This window comes from Lepeophtheirus salmonis, chromosome 5 (assembly GCF_016086655.4).
Source record: "Lepeophtheirus salmonis chromosome 5, UVic_Lsal_1.4, whole genome shotgun sequence".
Taxonomy (NCBI): domain Eukaryota; kingdom Metazoa; phylum Arthropoda; class Copepoda; order Siphonostomatoida; family Caligidae; genus Lepeophtheirus; species Lepeophtheirus salmonis.
The window spans coordinates 2,381,472-2,400,638 of NC_052135.2; the positions used below are offsets into that span (position 1 = coordinate 2,381,472).

Sequence of the window (19,167 nt, forward strand, 5' to 3'; positions counted from 1 at the left end):
AAATCAATATCTCTTTTTCTATTTCTGGTGACGTCATTGGGACGAGTCTTGGTTATTTATACGTGATAAATTTAGAAAGTAAATAATTGTGGTTACTCAATATTTCTTAAGTGATATTATTTTACTAAAGATAATGCCTAAAGTAAGTTTTTTAATTTTATAAATTATTACGATATAGACGTCACACATGTTAATAAATATGTAAATATTTATAGTATTTTTGATATGTTTAATTTAATTAGGTAAATTAAACTAAAAGAGTCTGTGCAGTGGCTATTTGTAGAAATTCAAGAAGCGTTCATATCCCCGATTCCAGAAAGGGCTTGCAAGAGGGAAGGCTTGGATTTTGGCTAAAATATCTCTTTAGAAATATAAAGTAACAACCACTTCTGTACTAATGATATCATTTATTTAAATTTTTACTTTTTAAATTTATGAAGTATCAATAACCAAGACTCGTCCTAATGACGTCACCAGAAATAGAAAGGAAGATAGATTTATTTAATAAATCTGCTGTGCTTGCCAGGGCATTTTCTTGTTGCCTAACCTTTTTCTAGTAACATTGACTGGACCGTGGTCCTTTGTTCTAAAAAAAAAAGACTGACACATCTATAGATATGCACAACCCCATAAGTAAATGCCCTTTTTGTAAAAAAAAAAACAGCAAGTAAGTTTAGGAATTAAAGAAAAAAACCCGGTTGTTGCAACCGTTGTTCTTGCGTGTGCTCTTTCTTCTCTTTTGTTCATTATTTAGAAGGTCGTGGGTGTGCTTACATCTCTCTCTATAACAAGAGTTACCTTTTGTCTAAATTATTTTAAGGTATAATTAAAAATATATATATAAAAATTTAAATATAATTAGAATATTTTTCCTACACTAACGCCATCTTTAATGTTAATAACATAAAGCAATTGACAAAAATATACAATAATTAATGTTAGCTTACATGTACGATCCTTCATTTGCTATTTGTTTCTTTAATTGGTTAGAAAAAGCTGTATTGATAAATAAACATTATAGTATTTGATTTCCTCTATCTGACCTAAGAATCAGTTATCCATTACATATAAATAAAGTGGCTTTCTTTCTCTAAAAACGACTGAGGCGCGAACTACGCATATTGAGTTCAAAAGAAAAATTTCTCTAGAGCGCATTGTCCATTGAGCTTGGTTGTTCCATTAATTTTTGAATGATTAGGCACATTTTATAGGAACCGTTTTGAAGATAAGTGAATAAATAATTTAATTTTCGAATATTGGAATGTTTTTTATCTCTTGTTATTATCTTTAATTTTCATCTATATAGTTATTTAACGTCAAAATATGACTCTGAATTGTAATTATACTCTAAAATCGTGATTAAAAATAAAATACTCTATAGGTCCAATATATTGCGTTTAGGGGTGTACCGATATCTTTGTTATGGACGATTCAGGTACAGATTCTGATTCTGATATTAATTACGGATAAAAAACCACAACAACATAAATTTATCAATCATAATTAGGTGTTTATAAATTTTAACTTGAAAAAGTTAAGTACTTTCCGTGCTCAGGAGTCAATTAATTATTGGTTGGCTCATAGTAAGGAATTTGATGCTCCTCCTGTGTTAGATATTTTAAGTCCGTATCCTTGTCCCTCACCCTCTGATCTAATTTCAACTGCCTCACTGCACCAAAAGCACTATAAAATTTGCGACATAAACAAAAAGCTATTTTCTATGATTTTACTGATTTGGATCACAAATGGTCTTGAACTGTCTCAAGTTCCTAACTGAGTTTTATATGCTTGCCCTAGGAATGAAAAATGTATAAGTCAGTCCTCTTGTCCTGACTCGTCAGAACAACATTGTCTAGTCTATCTATTTTATTGATTTGCTACCGCAATTTTGTCACACAAAAATGAGCTCAAATAAGTCATCTTATCCATATTTATGATTATGCATAGGTATCGGGGGAATCGGCAGTATTGAGTCAATTCCAATACGTTAACAAAAGGCTTTGTTTTTGAATTTTTTTATAAAAAAATTACAAAAGTTAAAAAAAGAAAAGTATTTCAATACTACCCATTTACAAGGTTGTGCCCTTATCAGCCTAGCGTTTCAAGCGGGTCTGGTTCTTGAACCATTAGAGCCGGAACCGACAAAGTCGAACCGAATATATTGCTTATCGGTCTCGGTTCTTGTGCTTTTGTTCCTATTAGAATATATAAAGAATATACAATATATATTATATAGAATAAATTAGCTTTAATCAATAAGTCAATTTCCCGATTTTTGTTTTGTATGCAATTGCAACGTTTTCAATTGATTTTTTTACATTGGCAGAGTGATATGGTTATATCTGGGTTTCAATTAGCTAAAGGCTTTTTATGGACCTGAAAAAGTGGTTTTAGGGACCACACGGTTTAAAGAGTATAGGGAAGGGCAGATTATGGATCCTGATCCGCAACAAGGCTTTTTAAACCGTGTGGTACCTTAAACCCCTTGATAACTATAATATATCCTAGGCCATGGTTTCCCAAACTTTATTATGCCAAGGCCCCCTACATTTATACATTTTTAGCTGAGTCCCCCTTTATACGAAACAATTGTACTGTTCATGTGTAGACTGAAAGCAATCCTCTATTCTACATTTTACAGCCCCCCCCGGTCACCTCCTTAGCCTCCCTTCACGGCCCCATTTGAAAACCAATGTCTTAAGTAACCGATAAAGCTGAACCGAGACTGAGACCAACCGTTGAAATGAAAGAACCGATACCGGGACAAATAGAACTGCTTAATTTGGACTGGACACAACCTTAGCAATTTATCGTTTTTATCAAAAATGCAATTGAAAATGGAGTAATTACTTTTTCCCATCGCTTGCATGTATCAATAGAAAATATGATGACCAAAAATATAGTGACAAATCTCACCAACATCACCCTCCAATGTCACTAAAAGATTATATGAATCAACATAATAATCCAAACAAATCTTCAAGCCCCCTTGATGGTTTTAGTGCCTGCTTCGTAAGAAGAAGAAAATAAAAAAATAAAAAGAAAACGGATTTGACTTACATACGAGGACATTCTACAAACCAAAGTGAGAGAAATAAAGTACATTTACATTCATAGAGAAAAGCAGAGCGTATACTTTTTTACCAGTCAACGATTTATATTATCACTTTCTCATAGCTATCTCTTGTGGATAGACCCAAATATCCTCAGAATGATTTCCAACAAATCAAGTTACTTCATTTTAGCGGTGAGTTTATCTAGAATAAATAGTTTAACAGGAATGTAGAAATTAATCTAGAAGATTGCTATATCATTATTTTTATGTGAAGAAAAGAGCAATTGAGAAACTTTGAAGGATATCACATTCATAAATAACTTGAATAGTGTTTAATTAATAACTAATTAAAAATCCTCTAAATAACTTTGATCTTAAAGTTAAACCGTTTCAAAAAAACTATTTTTAATTATTGACATCAGTGTTGACTAATTTTAGCACATCTTAGATTCACAAAAATATATACTTTTTCAAAGATTTGCGTAAAGTCACGGATATTTTTAATATACATCAGATTTTCTTTCAATATGGCGCCTTATGCCCAGGGACAGTTTTAGTGTAAGCGGGGCTTAGAGCAACGAAAAATGTTCTAGACATTTTTAATTTATTCCTTTTTAAAAGTTGAATTCATTGTTTGAAGATAAATTTATAATCTTTTTTGCGAAAAATTATTTCCTTAGTGATTTTGGAAATAATATGTGGGGTTTTTCTTTTTTTTCAGGGAAAATATAAAATGGAATTTTTGGAAAATGTGTATTTTTTTATGGCTCTTATTCTATTAAGTTTTTATGATTTGCCAATTTCCACTTTAGTCAATTTTGAATCACAGTTTTAATAATTTACAAGAGATAAATTTGAACTACAAATGGAAACATTCCTCATTACTATGTTAATCAATTTCCATTTTTTATTTATTTATTTTCTTTTAATTAGCGAAATGGGGTTGACTTAATGCCAAATACTTAAATTTTAAGCATAATCATAGATTTTAAATTTATAAAATATTTTAAAGGAATATCTTTCCAATTACAAGGGAAAACATATTTTTAGACTATTTGTATAATTGAACATCATTCCATAATTTAGTTCATAATTAATAACTGTATTATTTTGAAAAATATTGGAGGTCAAAATCTGAGCAGTTCATTTCTAAAAAGTTATTTCCATTTTTTTTTTTTTTTGATTTTGACCCATACAAATATCATTAATATGAATAATTCGATACCTCAATTAGAGAGCTGGGGATCTCAATTTAACGGATAGATTACCAATACTAGAATACACTACTTTTAAAAAGTACTAGAACAGAATTAACTGGTTTTGGAATAATTTATGAATTATAGTATACCTGACATTAAAACAAAAAAATTAGTTTACTCTGTACTAGTCATGGGACTATTCAAAAAAAAAAAAAAAAAAAAAAAATCCCAATACTGATTTTGGATGTGATTCTAGTAAAAATTTCCGATGGTGATTCTTTAATATTTTTCTATACTTAATATAAATAATATTAACATTATATAAAGGAGCTTTTTCCAAATAGAATTTTCCCAGAGTGAGTAATCCCACCTCAAATTTTGCAAAGGTGAGTTTTCCTAGATCCCTTTATAAAACTTACTCTCGTAAAATAACAATATTTGCACTCAACCCATAAGTTTAAAAGACTTTTTTTCACATTTAGTTTGTGTTCCATTTGTTTTTTCTTAGTTCTCGGGAATTATTTATCATAAATACTACAATATTTATAAAATTGAAAGACTCAAAGTAAAAAAATTCACATTGTAGTTTTTTATATATCTGAATAAATTTAATATTATGATTATTAAAGTATAATAATATTTTAAAACCTTTAATGACGACTCATAACAAATAAGTTAAAACTAATACGTATCTATTCATGGGCGTCCACAGGATTATATATATACATTATTATTATTTTTTTTTTTTGGGGTTGTAAGGGGTGTCTTGGTTTTTGATTTTTTTTTGTAAATAAATTTTTTGAAAAATAATTCAAAAATCATGATTTATTCACTAGAAATTCAAAAATGAAATTTCAAATATCAAAAATGAAAAATTTCAAATATCAAAAAATTTTTAAATATTTCTTTTTCGGAAAAAAATTTCAAAAATCCAAAAGTATTCACAGAAAATTATTTATTTTATGCAAAAAAAAAAAAATCTAGTAAAAGCAAAAAGCTACAACCCCTCTAGCCCCCCACCCCCGGACGCCCCTGTTATTCATGATTCACTCACTAATTTTATCTTCAACTTTTTCCTCCTAGTTTAGTGTTCCATCATATTGTCGATTCCTTCCTTGCCTCTGTGTTTTGGATATAAAATACCATTGGAATACGCAAATGCCATATACTCTCAAGGAGACAGAAACCCATACTACAAAACAGTTGATACAAAATATCCCAATTATGCCTATGATATCATAAAGTAAGTAGAATCACAATATTTAACTTTGGGCCTCGTGAAGGTTAGCTTGAAAAGTGTTCCGGTAGGAAATAACTTAAATGAATTTAATCCAAATGTTAGATAGATATTTGGTGACTCACGTGTTCCTTTGACATGAAAGTTTGTAATATCGAATATGGGATGAGCATACTTAAAAAAATATATTATCCGCTAGGTGGTGTGATAGTCTATATCCTGGGATTACAACACAAATAAATTAAAAAGGTTATTCCATTTAATATAATTTTCTTGTGCCCCCAATACAATTTTGAATTTGAATTTACACACGTCGTTTTATTGCGCAATCTTTCCTCCGAAGACAAACAGAAAAAAGGTCAAAAATCATCCTTTAGTTAGCCAAATAAGTCCATGATACCAACTCAAATATATCTTTTATCTACTCCCAGACTCTCACCATCATGTTATTTCTTCACCGTTTTAAAAGTAACACTGTATTCAAGTAGTATTTTTGTGTTATATATATCATATACATATTTCGTAATATTGAAATTTACATAGTATTTTATTCGATACTGTCACGTTTAATAATACACAAAAGGTTATACCCTAACGCATGAACGACTGATGTTTAACTTCCACCATTCTTTTTAATATTGACGTCATGGTGTATGAGTGGTTGCGTGTTTTGTCAAGATATGTCTTTCTTGCCCATCAGTCTGTACGATACATCAAATTGAAAGTTGTACCAATAGTGACGTCATAGACTATGATTGGTTGCTTGTTTTCTAAAAATCTGTCTCTCTTGTCCATCAGACGGTAGGATAAATCAAATTGAAAATTCTATCAAGCCCGATTACATGATGGTCTGACCTTGTATTGCTATTAACCTTGGATACTATATTAGCATATTGGTTAGTAATATTCTATAAATTTGTATTTCTATAAGATAGCAAAAATATCTTCATATAAATGACAAAATAGCAAATATAAATATTATGTAAACGACGAGGGATCAACAAAAAACTTCGATTCCTGTCCTGTTGGAAACGGATTATAAGTATGTATAGCTTTAAAGCTTATTACTTCGTTTGTTTATCAAAAGGACTAAAACCATGACACATCAAGTAGGAAGAGGGAATCGACAGCTGATACCAAAATATTGGATATTTTTGTTTTAGCGAGGTAACGCCGTGTTAAATTTATTTTTCTTGAGCCCCAATTACAATTTTGAATTTGAATTTAAAGGTAATAAATATATTTAACAATATTATCATTGAGAGAGTTGAATTATATTGCCGCAAGAGAACGCTACTCCATTTTTTTTTTTTTTGTAAATTAACAAATATAACTAAACAACGTTCCTTCCCCATTATCTATCCAATTGTATTTCATTCATGAAATCAATGTCACCCATTATCAATGCAAAATTAAATCAATGAAATATTACTTATTTTACTCCTAGATATTTCAAAAAGTCTGCAGTATTGGGTGGATAGTTGGAATAATTTTAAAAAAGTTTTGAAATACTATATTTGTTGGAAAAATTTCAAAAATCCATAGCTACTCTCAGAAAATTATTGTTTTGAAAAAAAAAAAAAAATGACAGCTCTTGACAAAAAATTATTTTTTTTAGGAAAAAAAATTCAAAAATTAAATTTCAAATATTCAATTAGTTGGATAACAAGATCAAAACTCCTTATCTATTCATAAAAAATAAAAAAAATCGAGAAAAAAGATTAAAAAATCCTTAAGTAATTATTGAAAATTAATTTTTATATAAAAAAAATGAAAAAATTATTTTTTTAGGGGAAAAAAGTTTCAAAATAAAATATTTTAAAAAAAGTTTCAAAAAATTAAATTTTTTCTAAAATGCTTTCAAATATTAATTTTGTTTGAAAACAATTTCAAAGATCTCTTTAAAACATCAAACTTTTGGAAAAATAAATAAAAAAATCATTATAATTCTAAGAAAAATAAATGTTTTGAAAAAAAAATTCGAAAATTCATAGCTTATTACAAGAAATAGAATTTTTATGAAAAAAATTTCAAAAATTACATTTCCAATATGAAATTTTTCGAAAAAAATTCAAAAATCTTTAGCAATTCACAGAAAATTAAATTTTTTGGAAAAAAAAATTTTTTTCGAAAACCCTTAACAATTTACAGAAAATTAATTTTTTGGCCAAAAAAATTAAAAATCCTTTTCTATTCACAGGAAATTAAATTCTAAGGAAACAAAATTTAAATAATCCTCAATAATTCACAGCAAATTAAATTTGCTAGATAATTTACCTGAATGACGAAACAAATTTAATTAAAAAGCAAGAATTTCTTAATTGAGGGGGGCTATAACTCCCCTCTTTGAACCCCCTGCATATGGGGGTCATATTTTGAAATTCGTAAAATTTAGCAACGAATATGGATTCTTATTGTTTTACAAAAAAAAAAAGGATTTTGGTCTTTCTTTATTTTTAAATGGGACCCTCCGGATATGTCACTCTAAGGTACATGAAGCTTTAATTTTAAAAAGAGTAATGCACCATGTAAAGCTGTGGTGCCAAATTTATAGGGCCCAAGGGGCCATAGTCTCCTACTCCTAACTTTTTAGACTAAGTGTAGTATTTCCCTAATAAAGCTGTTAGGTTGAGTGACTATGACATCACTTACAAATACATTTTTTTGCCGATAATGTACATGAATTCTTTCAGCTTTGGAAAGGACCCTTATTGAAATAATATTATACACATAGCCTTACACGGCGTTACCTTCCAAATATAAAAAACATAAAGTGTGCTTTGTTGTCAGCTATTGATGTTTTTCCTTCATTGATTGGTTGAATTAGAAGGATTAGGTAGTTATTAAGTAGCTGAGAAAAACTCCATAGAATAATTGAATAATAATTTCATAGTTGCAAAGAATCGGCTGACTACTAACTACTTTTTTTTTCTTCGAAAGGTTGTGTAATACAATAAACTTTGTAAAACTAGTCTATAATTATAGTAAATCTGGAAGACAAATAGGATTTAACATGTCACCGACGTACAAAATGCACCTATGCTTCAAATCCTTTCAGATCCAGTGCCATATTTCGACATGAAAGAATTATATAGATGTAAATAAAAAAAAATAACAAATTGATACAAACATTTCAGCATTTGAAAAATGAATTATTTATTACTTTATCTTGATAACAATTAATAAAAATTATATATAACCACTCGCTGAAATTATAGAATAGACATTATAAATCAATTTAAAAAAAGGTCAATCTTGATTGACTTTTGGTTAATTTGGTTTTTAATATTTATTAAGAAATTTAGGTCTAATCAGCTGGTTGCGTTACATTAATATAGATTACGATAATATTCGGGGGGAAAAATGAATTGTTTATTCGTTAATAAATATTAATTTATTCTAAAATACTTTAGATGTAAGCGATTTAAATAAGCTTATAAATACTTCACATTTAAAAAAATTAATAGTTATAAGCTCATAAGCGATTCATTTTTTTCCTCAAAATATTATTTTAATACATATTAACGCAACTTTGCCTGCTTATTATATTTAAATTTCTTAATAAATATTAAAAAATAAATTGACCAAAAATCAATCAAAATCGACCATTTTAAGTAAATTTTTTTAAAACTGATATAAAACACTTGAAGTAAAATAACACAGAGATTAGGTTCCATGTAATGCCCCTCATTTTCTCATTTTTTTGGTGGTTATATAGAATTTTTATTAATTGTAATCAAGATAAAGTAATAAATATTTGATTTTTTAAATACTGAATTTTTTTCAATAATAAGTTATTTAATTTTATATTCATTTATATAGTTCTTTCCTGTCGAAATATGGTACTGAACCAGAGTTATACCCTAAAAAAACAAAAAAACTAAAGATTTTATAGACCAAAACTATAGAAGTTGATAGTTTTAATGTTCATATTCGTTTTCTAAGGCTTAAATAACAAAAATAAATGTGGGTTTCAGGCTGGGGCCATAATGCTGTTGCACGGTGTTATCAGTATGACGCTACCTAATTAATGAATATTTTAATCTTTAATAACAAATAATTAACTTATACGTATGAATACTTACATTTTGAATTAAGGGATAATACATTACATATTAATTATTAATTATGTACGAGTAAATTTTCCCTGGATATCGTTTAATTACAACTATTAATGATCATGGTAGTGTAAACCTCACATACACAAGGTTCATCGTATCAAGTAGTATACGTTTTAATATTTTCAATTCGATCATTCAGACAATATCTTAGCTTCAGTGAGACATTTCTTCAGAACAAAAAATCCAGCCGGAACCATGATCTTGGGCGTTGGGGAGTTGCCCTCTTATTTTTGTGTCTAGGAAGGATCAGCTCCATGCAGACGTTTACATCAAACTTCGGGATAAAAAAGTAAAAAGAGATAAAAGTTCCAGGACTACTTTTTTTCACTCAAGACTCCGTATTATTGCACTGCTAAGAACCAGCTTCCCTGATAGACAACTTTCCCGACTTTTTATAAAATAAGCGGATTAGGTTGCAATTACTCTATATTCCGTGGAAAAAAAATTTAAACTCTTCATGCGTTTTCCATCACTAATATATACTAATATGATTAAAAATTTAGATGCAATGTGATTAAAAAAAGATTATAAATGCTTCATATTCAAAAGCATTGATTAATTGATAGATATATTACCAATTCAATTTTTCCGCCACTAACAATATTGTAATGCATTGTCAGGCAACCTAAATACCTTATTTTATAAAATTCTTTAATAAACATCAAAACAAAATTGACCAAAAATCAATCAAAATCGACGTTTTTTCATGTAATGTAAAATAAATTAAAATGTAAGGTCTAGTCTAAAGCTTCAGCTAGGGTGTAAAATACTTGAAGAAAAAATAAAAAAGATATTTGTTTCTCCCATTTAACTTGATTTTTTTTGTGGTTATACAATTTTTTATTAATTGTATTGAAGATAAATTAAAAAACATATCATTTTGAAATGCTGAATATTTGTATGAATTTGTTATTTACTTTGATTTTTATCTATATTGGTCTTTCAAGTTTTATTGGTCTTCTATAATAATATATGTAAGTTTCAGCCTGCGGGCGTTCCAAGACCTTCATTTTATTGCATAGTGTTGAATGTTGCATTTACAAAAGTGACAAACGGGCCTGCAAGTTTGATTACATCAGAAAACAACAAAAAAAATTGTATACAAGGAGGTTTTATAAAACCAAATTTACCTATTATTTATTTTTAATGTTTATAGTAGATGTTTTAGTATAGAATTTTCACATAAATCAAAGATTTAAGTTTTTCATTGGCTATCTTTAAGATAGCGTGTTTGCACTCTTTTTAATTAAAATTTTTACCTCATATACACAGTGAAACCAATATTTCATAAACATATTTGAATCAATTCTAGGCTTCCTATTCAAATAACTGGGATGACTTAAGATACTCAAGAGTTTAAACAATAAATAAAAACCTTTAATTGATTTAAAAGATTTATATTGGCCCTGATATGCCCTTTTTCAAATAAAACCTATCAATTTTTAATTTTTTTATTGTGAAAATCAATTTTTTTTAATCTTTGCCGTTTGCGACACACACAAATGGTTAATCATAATAATTTTTGACATAAATGTCGTAGAATACAAATGTAATCTACACTCAATTATGAGAAAAAAATCTTTTAAACGTGCTTTTTTGTGGCCAAGCCACAAATGTAAGACCAAAAGATTATAATAATGCGTGTTATACGCGGATTTTCATAGTTTTGTTACGTTATTGTCTCTTTCTGTTACATAAGATAACTTTATTATTATTTTTTATAGGTTAAATAAATGTCTATCAAAATATTTATATGATAATTGTTATTTAATTTTATTATTCTTACGTTTTAATGCATTCGACAAAAAAAAAAAAAAAAAAAATGGACGTGCTACTATAAAGAACTTTTTTTTTAGTCTTTAGTCATCAAAGTGTTTGCTTTTATTATTATATACTGATTTTCTTAATTCTACTTTTGATTTTTGTTACATAAAGCTTAAATGGAGATTCCTTGAAGAACTTAAAATCGTCTCTCGAAAAAACTTATTACAATAATCATCTAATCAAACAAAGGTCATTATGGTCCGAAAGTCCTAAATACCCTCAAGTGTCATATCGAGAAAAATATTCAGGAGTTAATCCGGCGTAAGTATATTTTTGTTACCTTTTTTTATCATTTTAATCTCTAATAAAAAGATAAATAAAATAAAGGGAACCATTTTGTATGTTTAGGATATAAAGAGGTTACGTGAATGAATAGCATGAAAATGTTTCGAAATATTTTTGTGGTTTTGTATAAATACTTCAAGCCATAGATGATTTTGCCATCTATTAATGCAGCGTTTTTAATGACGCCATAAATTAAAACATAATTGTAGGGGACGCTAAAGAGACTATAAGTGAAAACAGCGTCATGTATATCAATCAAGAATATTTTGTCTTATATCTAATTCTGATTCGTCAAGAATTCAGTATATGTGCTACTCTCATCTCTTGCGCAGTTCATTGTTATAACGTCTTTTAACTAAGATTAATCTAGTTGAATTTTATTACAAGTCAACCTTTCCTACTGGATTATTTATTTTTCTTAAGAATAAACCCAAAAATAAAGTATTAATAGTATCTGCATTATAATTATGCTTTAAAAAATTATAAAAGTTATTTTATAGCAAAAAACTATAACCATCTACGAAGGGTATTGGTATTCGATATTTTTCTAAGGGAGTTAAAGTGAATCCTGAACATAATTCATATTCATAGTTTTTGATTACTTTAAATATTCAACCATCTTGTTTCTTTTTTTCTTTTTAGTCTCTTAAGGCGAGCCAGCTAGGGGGATCATAGCAAGGTGACTGTATAAGGTGTGTCGATAAAAACTTGCAACTCAGTCTGGTTGACTTTAGCTGACAACTTCTTTCATGACGTCACGATGGAGCCAAGCTTAGTGTTACTTAAAGGACTCTAGAGAAAGAGGGGATAAGGGAAAAATAAACAATTCAATCAAAAGACAAGGAAGACTATGTTCCAAACACCGACCGTTAATATCGGGTTATTGTTGTGACATAATCCTACTTTTTCTTCCCTTTTCACAAAGGGGGAAACGGCCGGTTCAAACTGGCTGCTTACCTGAAGGAACCTGTAGCAGATTCGAATTTTAAGCTAATCAAAATTGAGAACCACTGAGTCCCACCTTCCTTGCTTTGAGTGACAACTCTTTGCCTAGAGTCATTTAGTGTTATAGTTGTTTCAAGTGTGTAATCTCATATTATTCGAAGAATTATGTCTTCTCCGTAAGGTACTAGGCGGATTTGTGCATTGGCAACCTGTACAAATCCATCAGATCTTCACTATTTTTTATTTGAAAATTTAGGTTACAACCTATACTTAATTAAAAACCACATTAAATTAATTTTAGTACCTGAATCGTCGGAGGCACATTAATAGTATTGTCTGATGAGAAAATAAAATATTATACTATGTATTAATACAATTTCCTCCTAAATTGGCTCCTCTGTGTCTTCATCAAAAACCCAGTAAACAAAACCAATTAAATCTCTTATCGACACACCTTATATATATATATAGTCACCTACTATCATAGTTGGCGTTCTTAATACATAAATTGAACAAATTTTCCAATACTTTGTCAAATGGCTTTTAGAATAAAGAAGACATGACACTTGCATAGTATATTACTTGATGGCAATGATACAAAAAATATTTGAATTAAATTAAGATTATAATATGTTATAAAAAATCCCTGAAGAAGTCTAGATTTGTACAACTTTTTTTATCGATTAGAAACGATATTGATAGACAATAATATTTAAGCCCTTTCATTGATTGATTCCATTTTGACATCCGATAGTTCACTGTTTCCCTTAACGCAGCATTAATAAACATGCTTTTTTAACACTGTTAGTGAACTGGAGAGTCAGGTTACCCCCCAAAAAAAAAAAAATCGTAAAATCTTTGAGAATGTCCAAAAACCTTTTTTGAATTCAAGCTATTGCTAGAAAATATATTCATTGTTTAATAAGTTAATCTTAAAAGTATTAGCTTGGGGTCTCAACAAGATATAAATTGTTATTATCATAGTTAAACTATTAGAATTTCATTTTTAATTATATTTTATATAAAATAATATAATATTATGGTTGTATTTTTTCCGCTGATAAAAATGCATAACCAGGGTAGGGTATGTATTACACAAACGTAGACAAATACTAGCTTTAGAAATAAAATAAAAGTTGTTTAGAATTCTGAGATACGTATCTACGGCTATGTTTCATTCTGGTCATACCAGATTCCTTATCTCTGGAGGGCAAGTTTGTTTTATCACTAATAAATTGACTTTTTTCATAAAACAAGATCGATTCCCCGTGTCTCAAAGTTTTTTTTAAAGGTATGGGTTGTTGATTCAAAAATGTACAAAAAAAAAAAATCAAAACAAGAATTACTGTAAGAATTAGAAAGAGGATTGGCGAGTATGTCTTAGTACGTATTAATAAAATAATTCGAAATTAAATATATAATATGCATACATTCTAGTTTTATATGAAATATTCTATATTTTTTTAAAATTTTGACTTCAAAATATTAAATATTATTATATTACATTCGCAGCAATTCGAAATAAACAAGAAAAGCTACACTATCACTACAAAAAAATTGAATGAGTCTTTTAGTTCCTTTGAATTCCTTTTAGACACTTTTGGCCCTCGACTACACCTTTTGGCTGCATGTCAAGGGGAAGGCCTGCAATGTCGTCATCCAAACATTTAGGCCCTCAAAATCACTCAAAGCTCTTTTTTTTATTAATAACAATATAGACCTTTCAGGAAAATACTAAAAAGTGTTGTAATTTTATTGAAAAAGAATTAAGGATAGTTCAATTAAATCTAGAGCGTAGAAAATACCCGTTCACTAACGAAAGGTTAAGATTTAACAACAGAAATATATCCATTTTTATAAAACTTTGTTGTTTAGACCCCAGAAGTGGCAACATTAACAATGGTGACGTCACAATAAAACGCTTTATATGAGAGAATCAGTCAATCATGGACTTTTTGTGAATAGTTATTGATTGAGAATCAATAATTATTCACGCAAAGTCCATTATTAATTTTCGATCCATGATTTTCCTTGTTAATTATCATCTATCATAATTTTTACTCATTATATGCATAAATAAAAACCATATATTTGCATGAATAGTTTCATGGGTGATGACAAAATCAATTATTTGGATTCCTTTACATATATTCGTAATTAGTATGCATTTGAATATTTGAATGTACCCTAACAACAGAGGATAGGGTAAAGGTCGGTAACCCCCTCCCCCCTCCAAAAAAAGATTTTTGCTTTTTACTAGAATATCTTTTTTGGAAAGGATAAATAAATGGTCGCGAAAATAGGAATAAAAATTTTTTTTTAAGATTTATTTTCGAAAAAAAGGTAATTCGGCGAAATAGAAAACATAATTAATTTTTTTTTGTGAAAGGGTATGGATTTAAAAAAAAAAATGAAAATAATTATGTGATCTGCATCAACACTAACACAGAGAGTCCTAGTATTTATCTTTTATACTACGTAGTGATACGATAGGCCCCATATTAATATATTACATAGGGTAAAAATATGGAATGTGGTTGCAATATCCCGAGTAGTCCACTTACTTATGTATACACCTTATAAAAAAATTAAAGACAACATACAGATCATCTAGGAAAATTTTATATGGGGTTCAAAGGGAGCTTACTTTTTAAAGATCCGTCAGTATGCTCCAATTTCATTGTGGGGCATAGGTCTAAAAAAATATAGAAGCCCTGTGGAAATCTTTAAACTTTACATGACTGATTAGACTCAGAAGCTGTCCGTGAAAGAATTTTCATGGGTCCTGCTGAGCTGTTCAAGTCTTCAAGTATCGTTAGTGCTTACTGGAAGAAACTGATCTATTCATTGAAATCAATTATGGACTTTGTTCTTCATATGCTGGGCATAGACGAACCATTGAACTTCAACCAACGGTTGAACACTAGAGATGAATTCTTCAAGGCATCAGGACTTTCAGAAATTAGAGAATTGTGGAGCAAGTCCACAGATGCCACATCAACGTCCTTCTTGCATATTAAAGGAATAAAAAAAATGATTAAGCCGTATTTTACAAAGTTTTATTGCCCAATCCCGTTCTACATGGTGTTAGAAACTGCCAATTGAAAAATATTTCAAGTATCTACAAGAAAGCCAGTAAAAGCCAAGTTGTGGGTCCCACTTGCTTCGATTAGGTTGTTAACCGTAGGAAGATGTACTGAAAAAATAAAAAAAAATATTTTACAAACCTCTCATGGACTCAAAAGAAATGACGTTCCGCTACAGGATGGCTACTTCAAACCTTTTTACAAATAAATCGAAAGTCGAAGATACAGAGAGAGACTGCACATTCTGCAAGTCAATTTTATAGACTTCAAGACATTTTTTTGGGGATTACCCATGTTTGGGTAACATTGTGTATATGCCCACTGAGTTTTTGAGGAAATACAACAATTCTGAAATAAAGATTGAAGATCAGCTGGTAATTGGGAAGCTATTTGTCTATCATCAAAGCTAATTTGTCATTTTTACCGGTAACTATTACAAATCTTGAAACAGAAGGAATACCCTTTATGATCCTCTGAATATTTTTCCTGGAGTTGAAAAAAGATTAAAATAATTTCCTTCATCCCCATAAATCCTGATTTTCCATATATGTAAATGATCGGACGTAAATATAATCAGTGGTCGTAGTGATGAGATACGTCCGTCTAACAAGATTCTTCAAGATCTCGTCAAATTCGCTCCAATTACTAATGTGAACGTTAAAAAGTTTTATAAATGTTTCAAACTATCAATACTTAACGGATGCAAAATCTCATAGAAGAAAATCTCTCAATAGATTATTGTAAAAAAAAAAAAAAACTAATTACTTTAAATTATTTTAATTAAGCTGTATTTTGCTTTAAATTCAAATTGCTCATTTTTGACTTTCTGGGTGCTTATTTTTTAAAATTTAGCCCTTTTTTTTACTCCGTTTGGGAAGAAAAATTGCTCAAAAATCCTAAGTCTAGTGATAAACATAGATTTAAATAATTTTTTAATGTTGGTATAAAAAACGAAAATGAACGTGGTCAACCTGACAATTTGAAGAATGTTTGGGGTTAAGAGCAGCTTAGATGTAATGACATTTCATTTCAATATTGGCTGCAAGAAACTAAGAAATTTCATTTGATTATCAATGTTTTTTTTCAATGATCAATTCTCAACCTCGACTATCAATAAGGAAAAAATCCCTATAAAACAGTCTGATATATTTTTCTTCTTCCCCATTGGTTAATATCATTTATTTACATTGAATATATATTCAAAAACGTAAAGTCAGCTTATGAAAATTAATGAAAACAGTTGCTGAGTATATCAGATAATCTGTTTTCATGAAAAAGAGTATCCGATGGGGATTTGACTATTTAGCACTCAAATTACTCAATGTATTTATACTTTTTTCGTCAAATCTGTCTGGTGTGGTTGTAAAAGGATAGTTGATATACCTTGTCTCTTTTTATATATGACATATTCAATCATTATCATTCACATAATCACTTATCATCCTCTGAAGAAAAAAAAATTCTTATTACTAAATTAAGAATACTCATTAATAAAACAATTCAACAAAATTATATGTACTTTTTCAAATATCTTTGGAATTCCAGATTGTATTCTAATAATACTTGACGATTTGATACAGAATATGTATTTTGGTTGTCCGTATCAAATATGGTTGTTAAATATGGTTGTTAAATATGTTGAATTTGAATTTTTTTGAGTACTATTTTATCATCCTGAGAGATGTGTTATTTTGTCGCAAGATAGCACCACTCCCTATCGTTTTGTTTACAAACTGACATAATTAAACAACGCTGAATAATAAAATACTGAATAGTAGTGAATAAGTGATAAAATCTTTCTTATATATCCTATAATTGAGTTTTTTCTCCCATATGTGCCCGACCTAGTTGCTATGTAATTACTTAAAAAAATATAATTTATCCTAAATTCGTGTATCATATCTCCAATCTGTCAATTATTGTAAAAATAAAACTTACTTAAATTTATAAATTTTATCAGGAATCATCTTTTATCCGTTGGATTTGGGAAAAAATAATGTGTTTTAATGGAAGATTGTTGGATAAGAAATGTCGTGAAGTTGGTCTCAATGGATGCATACAAATTACAAATTGATATATATAATATCGTATTTTTAAATTTATAATAACCGAAAAAATATGAAATACAGATAAATATAAAAAACGGAAGTTTATAGAAGTATACATACCACAACCTCTTATTTCTATGTCATGATAATTATTAATGTAAGTCCTTGTATCGTAATAATATATGTAATATCATTTACTTTGATTAATGCCATTCATGTAATGAGTAGTTGGCCTGACCTTTGATTGATTTAATATTATTAATATGCTTTACTTAACAACGTATCTACACATTTTTCAAAAAGCTTAAATGATGAATGAAATCAAGAAGCCTCTATATTAAATATTTTATTTTTATGCAATTATATACATATGGTTCAATAATTGAAAATTGAGACGAAATTATTTGTGAAATAACATTGATGTATTTAAAAAACATAAATATATTATTAGATATCCATGATCTGATGATTGACGTCCAAAGACTAGGTATAGAACTTCCGCTTTTAAGAATACATTTATTTGTTTTAATTGGGTTGTTCGCTGTTTTTTTTTGTAGGTAAAGGGTAAATAAGTATTTGTAAATAATGAATCAATAATTTATTTTTTTACAAATGGGCCCTCATAAAAATAAGAAGGTTTTTTATATTGTTGGGCTCTAGGTGATTAAATTCCAAGTAAATGTATTCCTTGTCTATTCATTCATAGTAATCTTATTCCCTATAAAATGCATCTCCATGCATTTTACTCCCTCTATGAAGAGATACATTTAGAGACGTCATAAACTTTAGCTTCTCAACTACTTAGTAGTTCTCTAAGGCTATATGGGGAACGCTGGGGAGTCGAAGATGGGGGATGACTGATGAGTCATCAATGATTAGTGATGGGTTGCGGATATGAATGATTAATGGTGTTTATATCTTGGGAAATAGAAGAAGAATAGTAATGCCGGGATTTACTTCTATTTCGCAAGGTATAAATAGGATCCACGGATCGGGATTCAATTCCTACTCACTATTAAGATTTATCATGACGACAGTTTCAATCCATAAACACCATAAATCATTTATATCCGTCTCTCATTGATATTCGCCAATCTATAATCCGGCATCTCCAATGGCAATCCCCCGGTACTCCCTGTACAGCCCAACATAAAAACTATAAAAAGTATAAGTAATATTACAGTGATGTTTGCAAAATTATATTTTGAGGCTGATTTGTGTTTGATTTTTTTTAATTAAAAAAAAAAAAATGTTTTTTTGGAAAAAAATTCTAAAATTATATTTTATGGAAAAAAATTGAAAGAAAAATTTCAAATATAATTTTTTTGGAAAAAAATTTCAAAAATCTACAGTTCTTCAAAAAAAAT

General features: G+C 28.7%; 1 protein-coding gene across 1 annotated transcript; it reads left to right on the forward strand.

The window, feature by feature from the left end:
• The first annotated feature begins 2,739 nt into the window (after positions 1-2,739).
• Positions 2,740-17,932, forward strand: LOC121117916 (uncharacterized). Its single transcript, XM_040712444.2, has 4 exons — positions 2,740-3,247; positions 5,343-5,497; positions 11,548-11,697; positions 17,713-17,932. The coding sequence occupies exons 1-4, from the start codon at positions 3,212-3,214 to the stop codon at positions 17,747-17,749; spliced, it is 378 nt and encodes a 125-aa protein (XP_040568378.1). The 5' UTR covers positions 2,740-3,211; the 3' UTR covers positions 17,750-17,932.
• Positions 17,933-19,167: the final 1,235 nt, after the last annotated feature.